We start from the raw sequence: 25007 nt of genomic DNA, 5'->3' as shown, positions 1-25007 counted from the left end.
TGCAGGGGAGAGGTTAGGGGCAGATTTATCTACACGAGGAAGATATAGTTGATTCTCATCATTCATTGTGGTTTTGTTTTGTAAAGTCACCATGAACACTGAGCGAATACTGAATCGTTGCTCCTAGGGGAAATACAAAGTTAGGTTCCTGCAAGCGTCTGGTCACAACCAATCAATACATAACCTTGTTTTATGTGTGTCTCTGTTGAAGGGCACCTTATTAAATATATAATCTTGATTCATTGACACTGAACTCACAGCAACAGAACTAACTCATGCCTGAACAAAGCTTATCTAACACACATATTTTCTCTGTAAGGCACATCACAGCCTTCTTGCACTTAGGAACACGAGGCAGCCCTTGAACACCACGCTTCAGAGCCTAAAAAGTGAAACCACCAAAAAAAGCATGAAAATGAGAAAACATGACACAAAATAGACCTCGACAAGGACACTTGTTTGCAGCACAGGAGCTGAAGGAAAACAGAGTGTCGCCCTGTTCAACCTCAGCTGGGAATGTGCCCACCGGACAACTGGAATATTTCATCACTCTGCCTATGTCCTTGAATGGCTTCAAAAATGTTGATCTGGGCTGGGTGCAGTGGCTCACGCCTGTAATCCCAGCACTTTGGGAGGCCGAGGTGGGCGGATCACGAGGTCAGGAGTTCAAGACCAGTCTGGCCAACACAGTGAAACCCTGTCTCTACTAAAAATACAAAAAATTAGCCGGGCGTGGTGGCACGCGCCTGTAATCCCAGCTACTTGGGAGGCTGAGGCAGGAGAATCGTATGAAATGGGGAGGTGGAGGTTGCAGTGAGCCGAGATCACACCACTGCACTCCAGCCCAGGTGACAGTGCGAGACTCCATCTCAAAAAAAAAAGGTTGATCTGGGGCTTACAAATGCATTTTAGCAAGTAGGCTGATTTGCAAACACAGAATCTGTGAACAATGAGAATTGACTGTAAGTATCCTTTTGTTAGGCTGGTATCAATCACAGCCAACCTAGATATGAACCCTATCTCAGAGCAGGGGGGTCTCCACCAGCCGGCCTGGATTCTGGGGGCTGCTGTAGCATTTGAACCAGGACCCACTACACCTCCCTCCTTGGAGCCCAGGCCAGGCACCAGCTCAGGCCAGGCACCAGCTTACCATGGGCCGTGTAGCTCAGAGGCTGCTGGGCCATCACCTCTGTCAGCTTCCATCAGAGGCAGAGGACAAATTTGGGAGGAAAAGGGGCTACTTGTGGCAGCTGCATGGGGAGCCTCTGCCAGCCCCAGAACTGAAGTGTGTCCTGCGAACCGCTCACTGAGGCCTCTCCCCATCATGTCATGCACACATCATGAAGCCGCACATTTTCGTGCCTGCTGCAAAGTGCCTACTGTGCGGAGCTGCTGTGCTACACACTGCTCACACTCCACCCGGGACACAGTGCAGCCCTGTATCTCCACACTGCATGAATGGAAGAAGCAATGATCGGAGAGGTCTCACAGTAAGCAAGGGCAGACCTGGCGCTGGGGACCTGCCCCCCATTTCCCAGATGATCATGCCGTCCACACCCCCACGGGGTCACAAGAGGCAGTGCAAACTGTGAGTGGAGTGGACAAGGGGGTGTGGAACCAGGGCCCTTCAGAAGACCATGGAAACAACGCCTACTACGTTCTTGACTCTGTTCTAGGTCCTTACATACATCCACTCATGTAATACACAGCAACTCTGAATTAGAGGCTGTCATTTTACAGATAAGGAGACTGAGGCAGAGAGTGGAACGTCAACCCCAGCAGTTTACTCCAGGGCTCACAGCCCTGACCACCACACCGTACTGTTCTACCACTCAATGTCCACATGTCCAGACAGCTACACTCAGCCACGATGGCCATCTCCCTGGGAGGGAGGCGGTGGGAGGGAATAAAGGCGGCCTCCCTGCCCCCAGGGGGCACACCCATCTCCTGCCAGGCTCCATTCACTCAGCCTCCTCAATACACTCCAGTGAGCCCTCCTGTCCCTGAGCCCACCTTTCCCCTCCTTGATGCCGAGGCCTTATTCCAGGCACCAGCCCTTACCAGGACCTCCCAGCAGCCCCCTTCCACGCCCCCCTCCCTGAGCTGCCCCCACATCCTTCTTCACATAGCAGCCCAAATGCAAGCCTGCCCGCGTGGCTCCACTATGAAACAATCTACATGCAAACATTTGTTAGTGCCTGTATTTGTCATCGCCCAAAACTGGAAACCACCCAAACAGGCCTGAGCGGGGAAGGGATAAACACACTGGTAGATCCACACAACGAAATATTCTCAGCGACAAAGAGGAGCGGACTCTCGAGTCACACGACAACCCAGGCAGACCTCAAATGCATGTGGCTGAGAAAAAGCCAGGCACATGGTGACACACTGTGATTCCATTCACAGGACGTTCTCGAAACGGCAGAACGTAGGGACGAAGCAGAAACGCGGGGGTCTGGGGAGGAAGAGGCCCTGACTACAAAAGGGCCCAGGGGGCTTTTGGAGGGTGATGGAATTTTCTGTCTTGACTGCAGTGGCAGTTGCATGGCTGTCTGTTTGTCAAAACGTGCAGAAACGTACACTAAAGAGAGTGACTTTTATTCCGTGTAAATTATAGTTTGTTATAGGTCCCATCACATCCCCCCAAAAGATATAGTCCTATAGCGCCCCAGAAAGTGACCTTATTTGGAAATAGGTTTGTTGCAGATGTAATGCTAAGACAAGGTCCTATTGGAGTAAGCTGGGCCCTAAATCCAAAGCGACTGATGTCCTTATAAGAAAGGGAGAAATGGCCAGGTGCAGTGGCTCACACCTGTAATCCCAGCACTTTGGGAGGCTGAGACGGGTGGATCATGAGGTCAGGAGATCGAGACCATTGTGGCTAACATGGTGAAACCCCGTCTCTACTAAAAATACAAAAAAAATTAGCTGGGCTTGGTGGCAGGCGCCTGTAGTCCCAGCTACTCAGAAGGCTAAGGCAGGAGAATGGCGTGAATCCAGGAGGCGGAGCTTGCAGTGAGCCGAGATCGTGCCACTGCACTCCAGCCTGGGCGACAGAGCAATACTCTGTCTCAAAAAAAAAGATAGGGAGAAACACAGACAGACACAGAGAGAACACAGCCAAGTGACAATGGAGGCCGAGAATGGAGAGGTACAGCCACGAGCCAAGGGACCCCAGGGATTGCGTGGGCCACCAGAAGCTTGAAGGATCCTCCCAGAAGACCTTTGGAAGGAGAATGGCTGTAACTTGATTTCAGACTTCTGGCCTCCAAGGCTTTGAGAGAATAAATTTATATTGTTTTAAGCCACCCAGTTTGTGGCACTTTGTTATGGTAGTCCCAGGACACTGAGACACAGCTCAGTTTTTATTTATTTATGAGACAGAGTCTTGCTCTGTCACCAGCCTGGAGTGCAGTGGCACGATCTTGGCTCACTGCAACCTCTGCCTCCCAGGTTCAAGTGATTTTCCTGCCTCAGCCTCCTGAGTAGCTGGAACTACAGGCACACGCCACCATGCCCAGCTAATTTTTGTATTTTTAGTAGAGACAGGGTTTCACCATGTTGGCCAGGATGGTCTCCATCTCTTGACCTCAAGATCCACCCGTCTTGGCCTCCCAAAGTGCTGGAATTACAGGCTTGAGCCACTGCGCCCGGCCCATTTTTTTTTTTAAGACAGGGTCTCACTCTGTCACTCAGGCTGGAGTGCAGTGGTGTGATCTCAGCTCACTGCAACCTCTGCCTCCCGAGCTCAACTGATCCTCCCGCACCAGCCTCCCAAGTAGCTGGGACTACAGGCGTGCACCACCACGCCCAGCTAATTTTAAAAAAATTTTTAGTAGAGACGGGGTTTCGCCATGTTGCCCAGGCTGGTCTCGAACTCCTGAGCTCAAGTGATCCACCTGCCTCGGCCTCCCAAAGTGCTGGGATTACAGGTGTGAACCACCTCGCCCGGGCAATAGCTCAGTTTTTCAAATGGGGGAAAAATTCCTGCCTATAGTCTCCATTGCCCTCAGGATACAGCCCAAGAGCCTCTGCTGTCTGGTCACCTCTCCTGTCCGTCCAGCAGATTGTCAATGACAGGCACACAGAGCCTGCAGCAGCCCCTCCACCCCCACCACGAGTTTACCTGGGAAACTCCCAGGCATGGCTTTGTGTGGCTCTCATGCCGCAGGAAAAGTTTCCCCAGATGCCACCCCAGTCTGAGCAGGATGCCCTTCAGCCAGCCGGGGACCCCTGGCACTCCACAGGACCATCCTGCACCCTGTGGCCACAGCACTGCCTATCACTCCTGCGTCCCCACAAGACTGAGGGTCCCTGGATCAAGGATGGGTGATCACATCCTGGCTGGCGCAGTGCCATGCAGGCCACAGTGGGGCTCCAGGGCCTGACGCTGCCTGAGAGTCTATGGCTGAGGGGAATTGGGGGCTTTGGCACCTCTCCAACACTGTGGCTGACCCTGCGCTGTTCCTGTGGCTGGACCCTCTCCCTTGGCGGCCCACCCTGTTTCTCAGATGTTCACAGCTCACAGTCCCCTCCACCCTGGCAGGCCTCCCAGCAGGCCCCATTCCCTCTCCCAGAGGCCCTCTGTCCTGGGCAATTCCCCTTCACCCCCCTCTTTGGCATCAACCCACCATATATTAACTCAGCAAACACTTACCGAGCCCTGCACTAGATCCTCCTTACTTCCCCTTAAACTCTCGCTCAGCACCAGTGTTCTTGGTGGAGCATTCTGTGCCCTATATGGTGCTGACCTGGCAATACCATCCCCCCACACCCTGCCAGGAAGAGCCACTGTCCCTGCTGGTGGGAGCTTACAGTCTAGTGGGGCTACACACAGAATGAGCTGCCACAGGCATCAGGGGCGAGCGCCCAGCGTGCTGCCGGCTCTTCTGTGGCTGGGGTCCTTGGTAGCCTGTAGGGTGCCTCTGCATAAATTAGAAGAGGGTGCTCCTTGCTGCCCATGGGTGCAGGCCAACCCCCACCCCACCCCCATACACACCTACCATGACACAAGGCTTGGCAAGAGAATGAAAGTTCAGCCCCTACCCAGCTTTGCCTCAGCCAGGAACATGTGAGCAGTAAACAACCTGCGCAACGGTGTACAGCGGCCCTGCAGGCCTCACACAGCCTGGGAGGCTTCTTGCAAGAGGTAGAGGTGGGACACTCGCACTTAGGCCCAGAGGCAGGAAAGAGCTCAGCCCCTTCCAGAGGCTAGAGAGGGAGGCAGCTAGTGAAGGCAGATGTGCCCACATTCCATCTCTGGGGCCTCATGCCATGGAGCGGCCTGGGTGCTGCACAGAGCCTTGGAGACAGCCTTGGTTGGAGACAGCCCACAGGTCCGGAGACCTTGGAGAAACCACTTCCCCTCTCTGAACCACCAATTCATCTGTAAGCAGGGGCTGGATGAAGAGTTTCCAGAGTGACACGAAGCTCTGACGCCTGAGGACTGCAGAGCTAGGGCTGGGGCAGCCTTGCCCAGTGGAAACAAGACCCTCACTGTCCTTCAGGCCACTTCAACGGGCTCTGGCCCAGTTCCTCCAGACAGCCCACCCAGCTAAATCCCAGGCCATTCTTGGGGCCTCTTATGTCCCAGGAGTGGTCTTAGGCTGTTGTTGAGCAGCTCCAGGCAGGCTCTTACAGGCTCAGAACAGGCCTGTGCTGTCCCTGGAAAGGGGAATTCAAGTCCAGCAGTTTCAGGACAAACCTCTTCCAAGGCTGGGCAAAGAGGTGAAGTGGCCACTGAAGACTCCCAGTGGCCAGTGGTCAGCATAAACCCAGCTTGACACTCAGCAAGTGCCAAGATACGGCCCAAGAGACCCCAAGACTGTCTCAACGAAGAGACAGTGAATGAATGAGTGATGGCAGCATCCAGCAAGAACACAGGCATTGTTGAGACTGGGCCCCGGGTCTTTATTTTCATTTAGTTTTTTGGATACAGACAGGATCTCACTCTGTCACCCAGGCCGAAGTGCAGTGGTGTGATCATAGCTCACTGTAACCTTGAACTCCAGGGCTCAAGAGATCCCCCTGCCTCAGCCTCCCAAGTAGCTGTGACTACAAGTGCACACCACCATGCCCGGCTCATTTATAAAATTTTTTGTAGAGACGGGGTCTTGCTGTGTTGCCCAGTCTGGCCTTGAATTCCTGGCCTCAAGAGATCCTCCCACCTCAGCCTCCCAAAGCACTGGGATTACAGGCATGAGCCACTGCACCCGGTCTCCAGGCCCTTCTTGTGCTGGTGTGGCGGGGACACCAACTCTCAGGAGGAGCTGGAGAACACTGGCATGGGGAGGGTTAACCTAGGCGAGTTCTCAGCCTAAAGCACAGAACTGAGGCTGGGGGAAGAGGCATGGCTGCCTTGAGCAGCAAACCTAGCCCTGTCAAAGCACAAGGATTTGAGAGTCAGAATAAACAGTTCAAAGCTTCTGGCAAAATCTAAAACTCATAAACACTTAATATGAAAAAAAAATGTTTGCAATCTAGTCCTTGAAACAAGAGCCTTAGTGGATGCAAAGCTGCCTCTCCTCTCTCCCCTCTCTTCCTCCTTCTTGCCTCCACTAGGAAATGGGGACTTGCAGGTCGCCCTGCAAAGCAGCTGAGTACTTCGGGCATACAATCTGGTGCTATGTGACAGAGATAGAAAGCTCTCTGTGTTCATTAGAACTAAGCTTGTAAGTGATAGAAAATCTAAAATAAGAAATTAAAACAAGATAGTATGGCTAGGCACGGTGGCTCACGCCTGTAATCCCAGCACTTTGGGAGGCCAGGATGGGTGGATCACCTGAGGACAGGAGTTCAAGACCAGCCTGGCCAACATGGTGAAACCCCCGTCTCTACTAAAAATACAAAAACTAGCCAAGAGTGGTGGCAGGCACCTGTAATCCCAGCTACTCGGGAGGCTGAGGCAGAAGAATTGCTTGAACCCAGGAGGCAGAGGTTGCAGTGAGCCAGGATCGCCACTGCACTCCAGCCTGGGTGACAAGAGCAAAACTACATCTCAAAAATAAAATAAAATAAAACAAACAAACAAGATAGTATGTATTCCTCTCATAAAAAACTGGTAAGCAGTCTGTAGCTGGGATGATGGTCTGACATGTTTGGGACCCTTACTATAATATAGTGTTGTTCTATCCTGCATAGCTTCTATGCTTAAGTTTGTCTCAGAGTCCAAGATGGCCACTTCAACTCCAGCCATCACATCTGTATTTCAGGCAACAGGAGAGAGGAAAGGAGAGAAGGACACCCCCCTTAAGGGGTTCTCCAAGCAAATTATACTCCCCACTTATATCTCACTGTCCTGAACTTAGTCATATGGCCACACCTAGCTGCAAGAAAATTGGGAAATGTTCAGCTAAAACTTACACCCAGCAAAAATTCAGGGGCCAATCAGCAGGCTCTGCTTCACTCTTGGACTCAAAGGCTCCAGGATGGTGACAGATCTCAAGGAAATGGTCCCTAAACCCTAGACCCACAGAAGTTTTCAGGAGTTTCATTTAAAACAGAGGGGACTTGGAAAGAAGTCAAGATAGACACATGAAATAACTCTGACCATTAAAATGATCATAATATGATGACACCATCAAAGATGGCAGGTAGGCAACACAGGTCCACAACACAGCATGCAGGAACGTGTACCAGAGGTAACACTCAGTGAAAAAAGAACACAAGGTAACACGTACTTGCACTGGGTGATAAAAATGTTTGATGCTTTAAATTTCCCTGTTTTGGGTGTGTCTGTGTATGAACTTTTAAAGTCTATAATACATTTTTTGGAAAATCAATAGCACGTGCACACACACAAACACACCACATACATACAGGTAAGAGCCCCCCACCGGTCTCACAACCCAAAGAGACAAGAACATCATCATCTCAGGTAACCCTGGCAACAACAGTGGGTGATAGAGATTGACTTTTACCTAACAGAGGAGGGGGAAGAAGGTGCTCTGGCAGGTTCCATTTCAGTGTCTTGCCCGGAATAACAGAACTGTGGTCTTCACCACCATGGTAAAAGTCAAACTTGCCCACCCATAGCCAAGGGGGCCCCAACCACCTTTCCAGGCCCGTCACACATGGAATCTTCTCTCTGCCCCCACCCCAGATTCTTAGGGCTCCCACACAACTTATCCTTTCCCACTCGGTGCGTTTCTCCTATCTGCAATACGCTTCTCTGCATATGCTTGATTTCAGTGGTTAAAATCCTACGTATCTTTCAAGATCCAATTCAAATGCCAGCTCTGTCAAGGAGTCCTCCCTACTCACTCTGCACAGCCAACTGTAACAGAAGTTTGGCAGCTTTTTATACAGTACCCTGTGCTTTAAATACGCACGTATTTCTCTTATTTTCTGTGTTGGTCCATTTTGCCTCACTATAAAGGAATACCTGAGGCTGGGTAATTTATAAAGAAAAGAGGTTTATTTTGGCTCATGGTTCTGCAGGCTGTATGAGAAGTATGGTGCCAGCATCTACTCCTGGTGAGGCCTCAGGAAGCCTCCAATCACGGTGGAAGGGGAAGGGGGAGCAGGTATGTTGCATGGCGAGAAAGGCAGCAAGAGGGAGAGAGCAGGGAGGTGCCAGGCTCTTGTAAACAACCAGATCTCATGTGAACTGAGAACTCACTCATTACTGTGAGGATGGCACCAAGTCATTCATGATGGATCTGCCCCCATGACCCTAACACCTCCCACCAGGCCCTACCTCCAACACTGGGGATCACATTTCAACATGAGATTTGGAGGGGACAAACAGCCAAATCAAATCATTTTCCTTAGTAGATAAACTGGAAACTCCTAGGTGTTCAGGTGCTCAGTAAATAGATGGATTGATAGATGGAAGGATGGAAGGGTAGGTGAGTGGGTGGGTGGATGGATGGATGGATGGATGGATGGATAGATAGATGGATGGATAGAAGGGTGGGAGGGTGGATAGGTCAATGGGTGGATAGGTGGATGGATGGATGAAGGGTGGGTTGGTGGGTGGGTGGGTGGGTGGATGTCTGGATGGATGGATGGTGAATAGAATGGACAGGTGGATGTCTGGATGATGATTAGGAGGATGGGTGAAGATAAATGAGAAGATATCCATTGCGAGAAGAGTCCTTGAATATAGTTTAGATGGATGCTCTGTCAAAAATGTCAAGAACAGAAAGAAGCAACGATAATAAATGCTGTCACCAGGTGCCATCGGTAGAGAGATAAGTCCTTGCTTTGAACTGCAACATCCCTAGAGATATTTACATTATCAATCTCTGACATTGACTGAGATTAAGGAAGCTGGGAACCTGGAGGTTAGGGGAAAAGGTCCCTGGTGACTCTTTCTTGACAGCTTGTTCCCTGTAGCCAGAGATCATCAGATTGTGAATTTCAGATGCAAAGCCCTTTATTTCTTCAGTCCGTGAAGATGGGTGAAGAAGCACATTTATTGACTCACAGAACAATTTAGCTCTGGGAAACTTTGGAGGAGGGGAAGGCTTCTCTGCTACTGTTGGGGTGCCCTCTGTCCACCCCTCTCTCCAGCTTATCTTTCAGAAAACAGGCTTTCGCATCAGTCCCTGACACCCCGTGTTAAATGTCAGTCGGGAGGTAGGGTGGCGCATCTCTTAACTAGGGAATAAAAAGTTCTCAGCTTTGCTAAAGATCCCAGAGTCAGTAGCAAAATGGGGGCCACCTTCACAGGGCAGTATCCTCTAGGAGAGCCCCCCTAGGGCAGCCCCTCGAGGATGGGCTCAAAGGCCCCACTCCCACCCCCCTCTACTGGAATCCTTGCTTCCCCATGACTCCAGGCCTGTGTGTAGAGCCAGGCTCTGGGGCTCTCTCAGTTCCAGAAGGTGGGGATGCAAGCACCATTACCCCATAGGATGTGGCCTGAGTGTGTGCCGTCACGTCACATACAGACAACAGGCCTTGACCACAACCACGGCCTAGGCCATTTCTGCTAAAAAGAGAACCGACATTTCATTGCAGTCTCGTTCATTCCATTAAACATGTACTGGTTGAGGTGGGGGCACCCCTGGGTATTACTGAGGTCAAATTGGGGCAGGGGGTTCTGCAGCCATGTTCAAAGCTTCTGACTATCAGCACTGTTTCTGCTTTGGGGGCAGTCCCTCCAACCCCTACCCCTGTGAAGAGGAGACATGCCAAGGCTGCACAGAGGCCCTACTGGCAGGAGAGTAGAGGAGAGGACACAGTGGTGGCTTCCAGACTCTTGTATAAACGCTGACACCACACAGATAGTAATGCCTTCCCACTGCCCTGTGGACGCCAGGCTGAGGGAAGGCCTCCCATGTACCCATCACTCCTCTCTTCTCCATCAAGGCCACGCTGGCATGAGGGAGGGACTGGCTTCACTGTACTACACTGTGCGTGGGGAGGGAGGCACACAGTGTCACTGCCGCCCCCACCTGCACAGGGACGCGTTGGCTATCTCTGGGCAGCCCTGGGCAGGGAGACCGAGGCCTGGCAGAGAGCGCCCTCCCTCAGCCTGGACACCTGTCTCATCCTCTGTTGGTAGGGCCGCCCCTCAGACTCCAACCCTGACAGGGGCAGGCTTCACAGACAACCTCTAAACAGCCAGGCCCCCTTTCCCGGCTGTCTGCGATCTCCTCAGCACCTCCACAGCTCCCACAGCTGATGGCCAGGCAGGCTCCACATTACCAGCCCAGCCACCCTTGAGAGGCTACTCCAGCCACACCAGGGCTCCCCGCCTGAGAAACCTTCCCAGCTCACTGTCCACTTGGCAAGCAGCCATGGGTCCTGCCCCAAAGTGGGCTCCCCAAACCAAATGTACTTTCTTCAAGACTAGGTTTTTCAAAATAAAACCACAGCAATAACAAAAAGAAAAAGAAAAACCATTTCCTTCCAGGTAGCTTGGTCAGGGTAATGAGCCAAAAGTCTCCTGGATGGGTCTTTGTTTCTTGTGAAAGTGCCTGCATGTTCTAGACTGTTCCATGGGCCACTTCAGCTCCAACGGGCACTTTGATCCCCTGAATGCTATTACTCTAGGACACCAGCTTCCGTTGCCTGCTAGCTGGTAACTCAGGGAGCCGACTGTCAGAGCGAGCAGGGACCTTGAGAACATGGAGCTCTTTCCTCAGATGGGAAAATGAGGTTCAGAGAGAAGAGAGCAACTTCCTAGAATAAAATCCTAAAATACTAGAGGAGACAGGACCCCAGATTCTCTAGCCCTACTGATGACCTACAACATGCAAGCACCCACGCCTCTTCCAAACCAGCAAAGGACAGTTCTGCCTAAGAAAAGACACGTTGGCAGCCATGGCTGACGCTGATGCTGACATACACACACACACACACACACACCACTGACTGACACACACACACACACACACACACACACACAGGCCACCCTTATTTTCCCAATTTCTCAGTGGTCCAGAGACCCACATTTGGGACCCACTGATGCCCCAGGGCTCCCCCAAGTCTGTACACCAAGCTATTCTCCATTCTTCCGGCTGAGACACAGTATCCATGGCTGGCCTCTCCTTCCTCCATCCTTTCTCCCTGACAAGTATCAGGAGCACAGCTGGGGAGGATAAAATTAGGGGAGTTGGGGCCAAGCAGGGTCCCTACTCAGTTGCCTGGGTGGCCTCCGCTTTCCAGACTTGGAGAGGAGTGTGGTGGCCTTGTGGTGGGGGTCACCAGTTGCTGCAGAATGGAGTTGGGCTCCTAGCCCCCCAAGCCCTGGGTCTCCCCCTACTTAGCCCCGCCCTGTGATCTAGGCCACCTTGTAAACACCTCCAGAAATTCAGGGGCTCCAGGGACACAAAAGAAAAGGCTGTGCAGGCTTCAATCAGTGTATCATTGGCCTCAAGCATTTACGGAGTGCCAAGTGCATGTAGGACACAAGGATATGGAACTAAAAGACCTGACCCCTTTCTTTGGAAGTTTGTAACTGAAGTAGGAAGTCATGATATTAAAGAGGTTTTGGCTTCTTTCAAATTGCTAGGCAAACAAGCGGTTCATGTGAAAAAGGCTATGAATATTCAAAAAGGAGGAATCTCTGTGAGCTGGCACGGATAGAAGGCTACATGGAAGAGGTGAGCCCTGTAAAAAGGGCAGAAAGAACCTCATGGGCAAAGGTACAAGACCACAGACAAGCTCTGCATGTTGGGGAGGACAGAAGACGTGAAGCTGTACACTGGCTTCCAGCAGGGCTGGGCTGGGGTACAGAGGGCAGGACTTTCTTGAGGGACCTTTTAAATAGGACGGCATGTCACCTGAGGGCAATTAGGGGGCTGTTGGGGGACACACCACTTTCCCTGCCTGGCCTGAGAGTCCCTCTAGCTTGATTGGCAACAACCAAACCACCAGAAGGGCCCACTGTGGGGTAGGACGGAGGGGAGATCCAGTTTGGAAAAGTCATTAAAGTTGTGATTTTCATCTTTGGCTCCAATCTTGGGGGAAAACATCCATGTTTCAGACACTTCTGGTGGGCAGGAGAAGTTCGACTTCCTGGTTCTCAGAATAAATGCTGGTTCGGGGCAATAGTTGTATCAGCAGGACATTCTGGAGTTGGCCATCAGAGCAGCACCAACCAATTACCAAATAACAAGATGATAACGCATGGCCCCCCACTCTCTTCTAAAGGTTACGCCCTAATAGGATCAGATAGCTGGGGGCCAACAGGAAGTTAAGGGGCCTTGGGTGTCATTTACCCCATGTTAAGGCTCTTTCTGAACACACAGATGCCCCCAATCCCCTAGATGACCCAGGCCCCAAGGATGGGGTTCTGTGGGCAGCCCCCTTTATACTTTTGCCCCTCTTCTGTAATTCTCTCCCCAGCCAAAATTTGTCTTCCGTTTCCTCAACCCCTGTTATCTGATAACAGTCGCTTTGTAAAGCAATGTGTGTCATGTACCTCTGGGTTTTGAAGGGTGCACTCCCTGCCCCACAAGCCCCTCCACCACACTTTCCCACCTCCCAAACCTTTGCTCAGGCACTCCCCTCCTCCAAGCTGCCCACCCAACGGTGCTCACTCATCACTGCCTAGATGACACAGCTTGCCATGTCTTGCCATGACAGGTGGAATCTTCCAGGGGGTTAGAGAGACAGAGTTTGTGGCCAAATTGACCCATTCTTTCCGTCTCTGCTCTGGCAAGGGACTGGGAGGCACCACAGACCACCTCAGACTCCTGTCTCCAAAATGGAGCTCCAGGGAGGCCTAAGGGGATGGTGAAGGGTCTGGGTGTCCTCCTTCAAATATCATGCCTCTCTCTGCTTCCAGCTGAGATCAATTCCTGGTAGGTTTCCAGTTTTGATTTCTGTATCTCCTGGGTTAAAATGCGAGTGCCCTGTGGCATTTCAAGCTTGTCACACTTGCCGCTTCAGTGAAGATCACGGATCAGGGACCCAGGGCCAGGATAGAGGGGCACCAAGGAGGTAGGGGAGATGAGGAGGGCCTCAGGGATAAATGTGCTGCGACTCCTTCAACCCAAGGGGACCCTGCACCCCCAGCCCCTTGCACTCCCAGCTGCTTCTCAGATGATGTACTGGGGCTTCTCGGGGTGGGGGGGCAGGAGTGCAGACTTGAGCTGGTGAGGTGACCCTTTGCTCCTGTGCATCAGAGCCTCTGGAAAGGGCTAGGTCTCCTAGCTAAGTGCCAGTCAGGACCTCCAGGGAGCATTAGCTCCTTGAATCCAGGAAGCCAAGGTCAAGGGACAGAGCTGGAGCTGCGAGCTCACACCCTGAATCCATCACTGGCCCTGCTGTAGGTGGGCCCCACCCAGAAGAGCCCCCTGTCTCAGCCTGGAGTGGTTAAGGGGCTCCTCTTCAGGGCTCCAGCAGGACCCCTGTATTAGATCAGGCCAAGGCTCAGGAGACATGAGTTCCACCACCACCTCCCCCAATACCAGGGAACCCATTTCCCCTTTCTGGGTTTCTGGTTCCTCATTGTTAAATTAGGGGATTGATTAGGTCAATGACAGCCACATTTTTTCCAGCAGTGGAATCCTTTTCCAAATGAAATCTTAAGCAGACCTTTAATATAGCAAAGATGTGAAAAGGTGACTGGTCTACTTGCCATGGTGGGGCTGCATGGGGGTGCCTGCTAGGTCTCTCCCTACCCCCTGAAAGCTACTGGCCTGAGTGGACTCTGAGAACCCACTCTCAGCAGACTCCGCACAGTTCGGCATCTGTCCCTGATGCACTGGACCCTGGGCAGACAGAGCCCCACCAGAGTCATCCTCCACTCCTCTCTCCCTCCAATCCATCAGCAAATCCTCTACCCTTCAAAGTCCTTCCAACCCAAAAGGTCCTCCAAAACAAAGCCATGTTTTAGCAACAAACCAATATTCACACAGTGCTAGAATGTACCAAGCACAGTTCTAAGCAGACCTGAACGGATGTTTCCCCTAAGCTGCCTGGGCCCCACAGTGGGCCCTTCTGGTGGTTTGGTTGTTGCCAATCAAGCTAGAGGGACTCTCAGGCCAGGCAGGGAAAGTGGTGTGTCCCCCAACAGCCCCCTAATTGCCCTCAGGTGACATGCCGTCCTATTTAAAAGGTCCCTCAAGAAAGTCCTGCCCTCTGTACCCCAGCCCAGCCCTGCTGGAAGCCAGTGTACAGCTTCACGTCTTCTGTCCTCCCCAACGTGCAGAGCTTGTCTGTGGTCTTGTACCTTTGCCCATGAGGTTCTTTCTGCCCTTTTTACAGGGCTCACCTCTTCCATGTAGCCTTCTATCCGTGCCAGCTCACAGAGATTCCTCCTTTTTGAATATTCATAGCCTTTTTCACATGAACCGCTTGTTTGCCTAGCAATTTGAAAGAAGCCAAAACCTCTTTAATATCATGACTTCCTACTTCAGTTACAAACTCTGTGTACTGCAGTTACAAACTTCAGTTACTAAATACACTCTGTGTATTTAGTCCTCAAAACAACTCTAAGGGGTAGTTACTATTATTTATTATTTTACTGATAAGTGAACTGAGATACAGAGAGTTTAAATAACCGACCCAGTAATGAACAAAAAAAGACAAGAGGAAGTGGATCACACTAGGTCATCTCTGGGGAAAATGAGAAGCCGGTGAGGCCAGCGCCCTGGCCCCTCACCTCCCCTTCCTCCCTGAGAAACTCCTCTCCGGCTTCACCCTGCCATCTTGGGTGTGGCAGATACTTGCAAGTGGGTGTGAGGGTTGGGGGGCTCTTCCCCAACGAATTCCCAGTTCTTCCCACCGGATGGCATTTGTCTTTGCAGAGGTCGCTTTCAAGAGAAAGAAACCAGCATCCAGAATTTCCGGGCTGGCAGGATGGAGGGAGAAGAAGGGAAGGGAGACGTTCAGATCTAGATGAGCTTAAGGCCCCCTCCCAGTCCCTCCCAGCTGAGAGCCAGTCACCTCCAGCTGTCCCCCAGTTCAGGACTGCACAAGATGGGCCCAACTCTCCTGTTTCACAGAGCAGAGAACTGAGGGCCTGGGAGATGAGGTCCCACTGCCAAGCCAGGGAGCGGCAGGGTGTCCATCAGAGAAGTAGGCCCGGGACTTTTAAACCAAAAAGCTGGGAATGGCCTCCCCAGACGCGCTCCTGGGCACCCAGAAATAGGCTTTCCCCAGGAATCCGCCTCCGACCGGGCGTCTCTACAACACCTGAAGCTTCTCAGGACGCCCTCTGAGCTGGGCAAGGCGAGAGGACTTTCTCCCAGAGCCCAGCCCCGAGCAATGCCCGAGCTCGTGAGGTGGGGCTGGGGGCGACAAGGAGGCGGAGCGGGGACTTAGCCACCGGGGACTCCTCTCCAAGTCAGTTCCCAAACCATTCGGCGTCATGCGTTCCACGCTGCGCCTTCTCCCTCGGGATCCCACAGCCCGCGCGCAGCCCGTGCGCCCTGGACCCTACCCAAGCACTAGGCTCGGCCAGGGCCGGTCCGAAGGTCACCGTCTACGGCCAGGGCAGAGGGGCGGCGGGAAAAGGGCCCAGTGGACCCTCGGTCCAGGAGGGCCGGTCAGCTGTTGGGCCGCGGGCACCCAAAGTTGCGGGGGTCCGGGTCTCCGACCCCACGCCCGGCGGGGCTCTAGTACCCGAGGGCGCGCGCTGCGACTCGCAGAGCAGCGGGTGCAGCAGGCTGGCGGGGCTGGGACCGCGAGTTTTGTTTGCAAAGTTCAGGCGGGGCAGACGCCAGGGAGGGGGCCGCGTCCACGCGGGCAGCCCCGGCTCTGACAGGTAGAGACGCACTCCCTCGTAATCCGTCCGCCAGCAGCCTAAAGTGTGCACTGGGTTCCCAGTGAAATGCCTGGCCTTGAAAGTTTAGCCAACGTCGGGTCCAGCGGAGTCACCAGGGCCGCCCCCTGCCCCGCAGAACCAGGATCTGGCCTCGGCCACGGTGGGGGTCCCGAATCAGCCTGACAACCCCGAGGTCACGCGCCCGAAGGACTCTCTGGGACAAGAAGTGGAGTGGGGCGACCAGGACGCGGGCCGTGGGGATCGCGAGGGAGGAGGGGGCGGCCGCCCGGACTTACCCCGTGGGGTCCCCGCGCGCGGGCGCCCCGGCGTGTCGGATCATGCCGCCGGCAGCTCCGGGACGGGGAACGGAGGCGCTCAGGCGCCGGGCCGCGCGGAACGCGGAGTCCCGGGCGCCCGCATGTCCCTGGCTCTGGCCCTCTGGAAGGGCCAGGCCGCCGCTGCCGCCGCGCTCTGGGGCGCTCGCTCCCTTCTACTTCCTGTATCGGAGCGAGCGGGGCTTTCAGGAAGAGGCTGGCCTTGGTGGTCAAGGGTTTTTTTGTCAAAAGCCATTCGGCAGCGGCTCGCGGCCCGGAGCCCTCAGGGGCATACGGAGGCCCGGGCGGCCGCGCCCCCGGGGCCGGGCCTCGGGGCGGGGGGTGCTGGGGCCAAGGCGCCGCACGGGCGCCCAACCTCGGGGTGCCGCCTCCACAGGCTGTGGCTGGGGCTGGGACGCGGGAGGCCCGCGGGGCTTCGGAGAGGGAAACTTAGAGAAAAGTCTTCCACTTTGGCTTGGAGCCGCAGGGAGAGGAAGACGCCCTCCGCCTGTGCCGGCGCCGACCGCGGGCCGGCAGGTGGGGAGGCCCAGAGCTGGCGGGGAGTTCGTCCCACTCGGAGCCACAGCCTTGCCCGAGGGAGCCTCGAAATCGTTCAAGGGCAACCTCAGACTAGAGCCAGGGCGCCTCCTCCACATTCCTGACAGATGTGCACGCCGCCTGCTCTTGGATGCTTCCGGTGACACGGAGCTCACTCTTCAACAAGGCGGACTGCTAGTCCATCAAGCCTGGCATCTAATTCACCTGTGCCGGGTACCGCAGATGGAGAACGCCAGACAGCTGACACAAATGCAAGACCGCCCCCACAGCAACCCCAGGTGGGACCGTGAGGCCTCTTCTAAGTGCCTGGGTGTTCAAAAATGCCTCCCGAGCCCAGTCTTTTCCCAGAGCATTTCCCAGAGTGACTGAGCAGGACTGGACCCTATTAGGTCACCTCAGTCTCATGCAGGATTTCTTTACCTGGCCGCTACTGCCATTTGGGGCCGGCTAATGCTTTGTTATTGGGGCTAATGCTTTGTTATTGAGGCCAGCTAATGCTTTGTTATTAAACCTCCTTCAAAACTGCAGGAGGTTTAACGCTATCCATGGCGTCTCCATGATTCATAAATACCCATAGCATCAGCCTCTCTCTGTAACGACCAGAAATGTCTCTAGATATCACAAGTGTCCTCCGGGGGCAAAATCGTCCAGGGGGGCAAAATCGTCCAGGTCTAATACGATCATTTTAGAGATAAGGAAACTGAGGCCTAGAGAGTGGAGGTGACTTGCTCAAGGCCATATGGCAAGTGAGGACCAGACAGGACTGAGCCCAGGGCTCTGGTGAAAGGATCCCCAGGCCTCTCTGCCCTGCTGCTCTCTCCTCACACCCTCCTCCTCCATCTTCCCTGGATTTCCACCAAATCAGCCTGCCTTCTAGAAGTTAGAAAGAAAAGAATTCACATCTGAGCATACACGAAAAGTCCAGCCTCCCCCCTGGGATGTAAAATGGTGCAGCCACTTTGGAAAAGAGTCTAGCAGTTCCTCAAAAAGTTAAACGTCAAGTTAAGCATATGGCCCAGTAATTGCATTCCTAGTTATGTAGCCAAGAAAAATGAAAACATGTTCATGCAAAAACTTATACATGAGTGTTCATGTATAAGTTTATAATAGTATATACTATATATATAGTATATAATACTACTATAAAGAGTAGTATTGTTCATACTAGCCAAAAGGTGGAAACAATCTAATGTCATCAGTTGACAAATGGATAAACACAATGTGATACATCCATACAGTGGAATATTATTAGGCCATGAAAAGGAATGAAGTACTGGCACATGCTACACCATGCATAAACCTCAAAAGCATTATGCTCAGTGAAAGAAGCTAGTCACGAAGGACCACATTCCATTTATATGAAATGTCCAGTATAGGCAAGTCCAGAAAGACAGAAAATACTCTAGTGATTGTCAGAATCCTGGGGAAGAGAAGAAAATGAGGAATGACTGCTAAGAGTTATGGGGTGATGAAAATGTTCTAAAATTCATTGTAGTGATGGTTGCACAACTCTGGCTACAGTAAAAACCATGAATTGTATGTTGTAAGTGCGTGAATTGTACAGTATACAAATTATACCTCAATAAAGCTGTTTTTTTTTAAGGGGGGGGGAAAGTACAGCCTCCAGGAGGCCACCCTGACTACTCCAGCTCACACCCCTTCCCCCTCTGCCCAGATTCCTACAGGTTCCCTTCGTTAGGTCATAACCACCCCCCACTGACTTTTCCTCTCCTCCAGAGGCTGAATTATTTCCTCCTGGATGGGAATGAGTCATCTCCTCCACCATCTCCCTCAACAGGGCTGTAACATGTTTCCAAGGGTTTCAAAGCCCTGTTTGAAAACATGGGCTTTGAGGACAGACCCATGTTCAACTTCAACCCCAGCGGCTTCTGGCTGGGTGGCCTTGAGCAAGTCTCTTCCCAAAGGCTCATCTTGCTCATCTATAAACACAGTGAGTACAAATGAGATGGACAAGAAGACCCCTGCCTCCAGGGTCCCATTATTATTCCTTAGTTTCTAAAACAAGTCTGCAGGCCACTCTCAGGCCTCCCTGGACCCCAGGGAAGCGGTCTATATAACTACTGCACCTAGAACTGTCCTTCAGCCCCTCCCAGGCTGATCTGAAAGGTTTCCTTCAGCTCCCTGGATCACTGCTGAGAAACACAGGACAACTCTCTCAAAGCCTGGCTTCCATGGGCCTAGCCCCAATGCTCACCTGCTCTGAGAAGCCAGAATTCCTCAGGTGGACACCAGATGGAGCCTCGCCATGACCCTGTTGCTGATAAATGACCATAGAGGAGACGGTCACAATTCCAAGAATCTGAGCAGCCCCTTTTGGTTGTGGCCCATGGTGCACCTTGGCCAAGCTTGCCCTCTGCTCTCTTCCTGGGTCCTCTTTTCATTCCCAAGTCCTCATGCTCTGAATTCCTGACCAATAAAATGGTTGCTGTTTGGGATATTTTGTTTGGCAAAAGTAGATCATCAGAAAACAGCTCATCTTGCAAGGGTTCCATCTTCTTCTGACCCCCAACAAGGTTTTACATGTCCATTTCCTCCATTTTAAAGATTTGGAGAAATCTTTAAAAGAGAGACGGACAGAGACAAGCTCTATTTTTGCAAAATCAATCAGTGTCCTCAGGACAGATGGAAATAAAACTGCACCGATGGGGTAGGGTTGTGGTCAACTGGGAACCAGGCAAAAGGGACAGCCTCTTCTCCGTTCTCACCAACAGCTGTCCAACAGGAATGAGGGCCTGAGCACCCTAGCCCTTACAGTTTAAAAGATGCTGAAAATCTGGAATTTTTAATGGAAAGTTTCCGATTTCTAAACTTTTTTTTTTTTTTTTTTTTGAGATGGAGTTTCACTCTGTTGCCCAGGCTGGAGTACAGTGGCACCATCTCGGCTCACTGCAACCTCTGCCTCCCAGGTTCTAGTGATTCTCCTGCCTCAGCCTCCCCAGTGGCCGGGATTACAGGCACCTGCCACCAGGCCCAGCTAATTTTTGTATTTTTAGTAGAGACGGGGTTTCACTATCTTGGCTAGGATGGTCTCAAACTCCTGACCTGCCTCTGCCTCCCAAAGTGCTGGGATTACAGATGTGAGCCACTGTGCCACTGTGCCTGGCCCCAATTTCTAAACATTGTACTGGCTAAAGAAGCACCTCTGAGAGCCGAGTTGCCCCACGGGGGCTGGCCTGGCATCTGCCCGGATCTCTTACCTCTGCCTGTTCTGAGATTCTGTGTGGCAGGAAGGTGAATCTGACACAGGTATAGGTGTGCCTTGTGGTCCCCATGGGTGGTCAGGGATTCCCCCAGTTCTGGAAGGGAGGGGGCCCAGATAGACATGCTGGGGGTCTCTCCCATGGGACAATAGAGACCTTCTTCAGCATGGCTCTCTGGGATTCTGCCTCACTGTCCCCCCTCTGCAGGTCCCAGACCTCTTTCCCTCCTCTACTGAGAGATCATCCTGCAACTCCCAAGAGTACATGTCTCCATTGCAGCTATACTGAAACTGATCAGCACCTCACAGTCCCAATTCCCGATTCTCAGGAGGAGTAATCTCATGGACCCATCTTGGCTGTGAGGGGTGGGCAAACTCAGAGAGAGGGTACTAAGTTGCTGAGAAGACAAACAGCTTTCCAAGCAGCCCCCAAACTGTATTATTGGGGAAGCTTCTTGTCTGGTGGAAGCTACTTCAGGGAACACACAAATGATAAGAGAGCAAAACAGTCTTATTGCTAAGTTGGAAAAAGTTTGAGTGGTCTGGATAGAAGAACAAACCAGCCATAACAGTCCCTTCAGCCAAAGCCTAGTCAGAGCAAGGTCTTAACTCTCTTCTATTCTCTGAAGCCTGAGAGAGGTGAGGAAGCTGCAGAAGAGAATTTTGAAGCTAGCAGAGGTTAGTTCATGAGGTTTAAGGAAAGAAGTCATCCTATAACATAAAAGTACAAGGTGTGCAGATCACCAAGGGGTATTTAAAAAAATAAAAATAAAAAATAAAGTACAAGGTGAAGGAGCACGTGCTGATACAGAAGTTGCAGCAAGTTATCCAGAAGATCTAGCTAAGATCACTGAGGAAGGCGGCTACACTAAACAACAGATTTTCAGTGGAGACACAACAGCTTTCTAGTGGAAGAAAATGTTATCTAGGACTTTGACAGCTGGAAAGGAGGAGTCAATACCTGGTTTCTAAGTTTCAGAGGACAGGCTGAACTCTCTTGTTAAGGGCTAATGCAACTGGTGACTTTTAAGTTGAAGCCAGTGCTCATTTACCATTTTGAAAATCCTCAGGCTCTTAAGAATTATGCTAAATCAACTCTTCCTATAAATGAAATAACATTTCACTATTTCTATAAATGAAATAACATTTCACTATTTCTATAAATGAAATAACATTTCACTATTTCTATAAATGAAATAACATTTCATTATTTCTATAAATGAAATAACAAGGCTTGAATGACAGCACATCTGTTTACTGGTTTACAGTAAAGAGCACATCTGGCTTACTGAAAATTTAAACCCACTGTTGAGACCTACTGCAGAGAAAAAAAAAGATTCTTCTCAAAATATGACTGCTCATTGACAATGCACCTGATCACCTATGAGCTCTGATGAAGATGTACAAGGAGATTAACATTGTTTTCATGCCTGCTAACACCAACATTCATTTTGCAGCCCATGGGCCAAGGAGTAATTTAGACTTTCAAGTCTTATAATTTAAGAAATACATTTTCTAAGGCCATTGCTGCCACATATAGTGATTCCTCTGATGGATCTGGGCAAAGTAAATTGAAAACCTTCTGGAAAGGACTCACCATTCTAGATGCCATAAAGAACATTTGTGATTCATGGGCGAAGGTCAAAATATCAATACTAACAGGAGTATGAAAGAAGTTGATACCAACCCTCGTAGATGACTTTGAGGGGTTCAGGACTTCAGTGGAGGAAGTCATTGCAGATGTGGGAATAGCAAGAGAACTAGAATTCCATGGGCATCCTGAGGATGTGACCGAATTGCTGCAATCTCATAAAACGAATGGATGAGGAGTTGCTTCTTATGGATGAGCAAAGAAAGTGGTTTCTTGAGATAGAATCTACTCCTGGTGAAGACACTGTAAACATTGTTGAAATGACAACAAAAGATTTGTAATATTCTGTAAACTTAGTTGATAAAGCAGCAGCTGGGTTTGACGGAATGGACTCTAATTTTGATACAAGTTCTACGGTAGGCAAAATGCTATCAAGCAGCATTGCACGCTACAGAGAAATCTTTTACGAAAGGAAGAGTCCTTCGATGCAGCAAACGTTATTCTTGTCTCATTTTAGGAAATTGCCATAGCCATTCTGACCTTTAGCAACCACCACCCTGATCTGTTAGCAGCCATCAACATCAAGGCAAGACCCTCTACCAGCAAAAAGGCTCAGATGATTGTCAGCATTTTTTAGCAATAAAGCCTATTTTAATTAAGGTATGCACATTGGTTTCTCATAATAGATATACTGCTATTGCACACTTAGTAGACTACAGTATAAATATAACTTTTATATGTACTGGGAAACCAAAAAAGTACATATGACTTGCACAATGAAGTGATATTCGCTGTATTGAATTGATCTGGAACTGAACCACCAATGAACCTGCAATGTCTCCGAGGTATGCCTGTACCGCCTAGGAAAACTTAAGTGCCCACTATTGAGAGGTGCTGCAATTGCTAATCGTTGCTAATCCTGCTCGCCTGTCTTTTGCTTGGAGGACCAGGACTGCCTCTGACACTTCCTTGTATAGTGTGCTTAGCAAAAAAGATGTTCCATAACTACTTGGGGGTAAGATGTTATTTGTTTTTGTTTCGCTTCTCCTTTTTGGGGATATTTACTTCCTCTGAAAATCAAATGTGTTCTCAAGTGTGTTTCGGTGTAATAAACCAGGGTGGTTCATTTGAAATTATGGTGTGGCAACAAGCCAGTCAGTTTGAGGGGAAATCTGATCCCACACTGGTCTTCTCAGCCACAGTCCCAGCCTGGGCTTCTGCTGTCATCCCAGGTGGCAGTCTGCAGACAGGTGTGCACTCAGCAGGAGGCTTCTGGGACTTCAGGTAAGAACACTCCCAAATGGGGACTCGCTTCCTTAAAGAGCTGTTGAGGTTGGCTGGGTGCCAGGGTGGGGCAGGGAGGGGCAGAAGCTCTGGCTGCTTTGGAACCACACAGCCCAGGTTCCTGTGTCAGCCCCACTTGCTGGCTGTGTGACCTTAGGCAAGTTTCCTCTTACCCTCTCTGGGCCCAAGTGTTCTCTTCTGGAAGATGGGTAGAGGTATACCTACTCCGTGGCTGCTTGTGAGGAGTATATGGAAAGTGGCTAACAGTGTCTGTCACATTGTAAGTTCATGGCACATGTCAGTTTCCCTTTATTGATTTATTTTTAATTTTTTTCCTTTATTGATTTTTATAAGAGTAGAACAGATGTCTAGTTGGGTGGGCTCTTCAGTGCCTTCTGCCTGGTGCCCTACCCCTGACAGGGGTGCCAAGAGGCATGTTTGGAGAAGTTTGGGTTCAATTCAGCTGCCGCTAATTAGTGAAGCCTTGGACAAGGACCAGATAGGGAGACTCAATGTCCCCACCACCCAAGGGTCTCGTTGACAGAAGCTGCAGATTCTGACTTGCAGGGTGTGGTCCTCATGGGTGACCTTGGCCTATGGGAAGATGTGCTACGAAATGTTTGGGACCTGGTGCAAAATAAAAACACTCACCCCCTCCTGAAAAAAAAGGTACAGATTTCAAGAATTACAGACTGCAACAGCAGAGCATTAAGCCTAGCGCAGGACGCTTCTAAGTGTGGGCCCCCTCTAAGCACAAGCTCTGTGCAACTGCATGGGTAACATCCCCAAGAAGCTGGCCCTGGCCTGGGGTGACTGACTATTTTAGTTTGCCCCAGGCTGAGGGGTTGCCGGGGACACAAGAAGTTCAGTCCCCGCTTGGTCACAGCCCAGTGGCTGCACTGTGTCAGCTCAGCCTCCAGCAACTCACTGGACCCGTAGACCCCTCTGCCACATCCAGCTCTCTGGCCCAGAAGGCCCAAGTCAGCCCCTGCTTGCAGGTCAGCAGCACCACACATGGGAAGCTGGCTCCCTGCATGCCCGGCCATGCTGCCCTCCCTTGGACTCTGTGGGCCAGCCCAGCTGGCTTTGACCACCATGCCCATTGCTTCTTCCAGAGGCCCAAGGGGGAGCATGGCAAGAGCTCTAGGCCCACTTTGCTTCCCACAGCTTTTCTCTCACACACTCTTCCTTCCACAGCCGAAATCCCAGAGAAGGCAGTTTGAGAGGCTCCCATCCCATCTCCTCTTCCATCCCCAAGCCCCAGGGCCAAGCCTCAAGGTGGGCAGCTGTCTTCCACATTGTAGGAGAAACCTTCATCCCAGGCTCCCAGGCTTGAGGCACTCACCAGGCTCCAGAATCCCCTTCACGCCCAAGCCCAGTGTTCAAACTTTAAGAGGTCCAGATCATGCCCTCCTTCGCCCTGGGGAGACCAGCCTTCTGGAGAGAAGGCAGCAAGGGAGCAAGAGTGGAAGCTTTGAGGGGAGCAGTTCCTCTTTGTTGCACAGTGTCTGTGTTCTGCCTGCCATCGTGGCGGCCATGCATAGGTGTTGGCTAAGTTGGAGGCACCAGGCCAGGTGACAGGGACGCATTATCTCATAAAATGGGCTCAACAACCCTTTGCAGGAGGTTCACCATCCTAGTTTTGCAGGGGATGAGATGAGGGTCTCTGAGAGGCCAAATCACACAGCCCAAATCCCAAAGACTTGCCAGATGCCACATTTCCAAATGGGACTCATCATCTCCCATGCCCCAAACGGGCTCCTCCCCTGGGCTTCCCTGTCAGAGGGCTGGGAGCTTTGCTCTCCTCCTCTCTCCCCCTTCTCTCAATAATCAGTTCCCAAATTCTGTGGGTGACAGCACCTCCACATGCACCTA

The 25007-nt window shown here is 51.5% G+C and overlaps 1 protein-coding gene across 1 annotated transcript in view; it reads right to left on the bottom strand.

Moving 5' to 3' along the window:
* RIN3 (Ras and Rab interactor 3) overlaps positions 1 to 17982 on the bottom strand; it is a 176330-nt gene extending 158348 nt beyond the window's left edge. Inside the window, exon 1 of the mRNA XM_055361265.2 lies at positions 16462 to 17982. Coding sequence (XP_055217240.2) covers positions 16462 to 16505 — 44 coding nt within the window. The 5' untranslated portion in view covers positions 16506 to 17982. The remainder of the gene's footprint in view (positions 1 to 16461) is intronic.
* Positions 17983 to 25007: the final 7025 nt, after the last annotated feature.

This window comes from Gorilla gorilla, chromosome 15 (genome assembly GCF_029281585.2).
Source record: "Gorilla gorilla gorilla isolate KB3781 chromosome 15, NHGRI_mGorGor1-v2.1_pri, whole genome shotgun sequence".
Taxonomy (NCBI): domain Eukaryota; kingdom Metazoa; phylum Chordata; class Mammalia; order Primates; family Hominidae; genus Gorilla; species Gorilla gorilla.
Note: the sequence above shows the minus strand (reverse complement) of the source record. Positions and strands in the feature narration are given on the sequence as shown.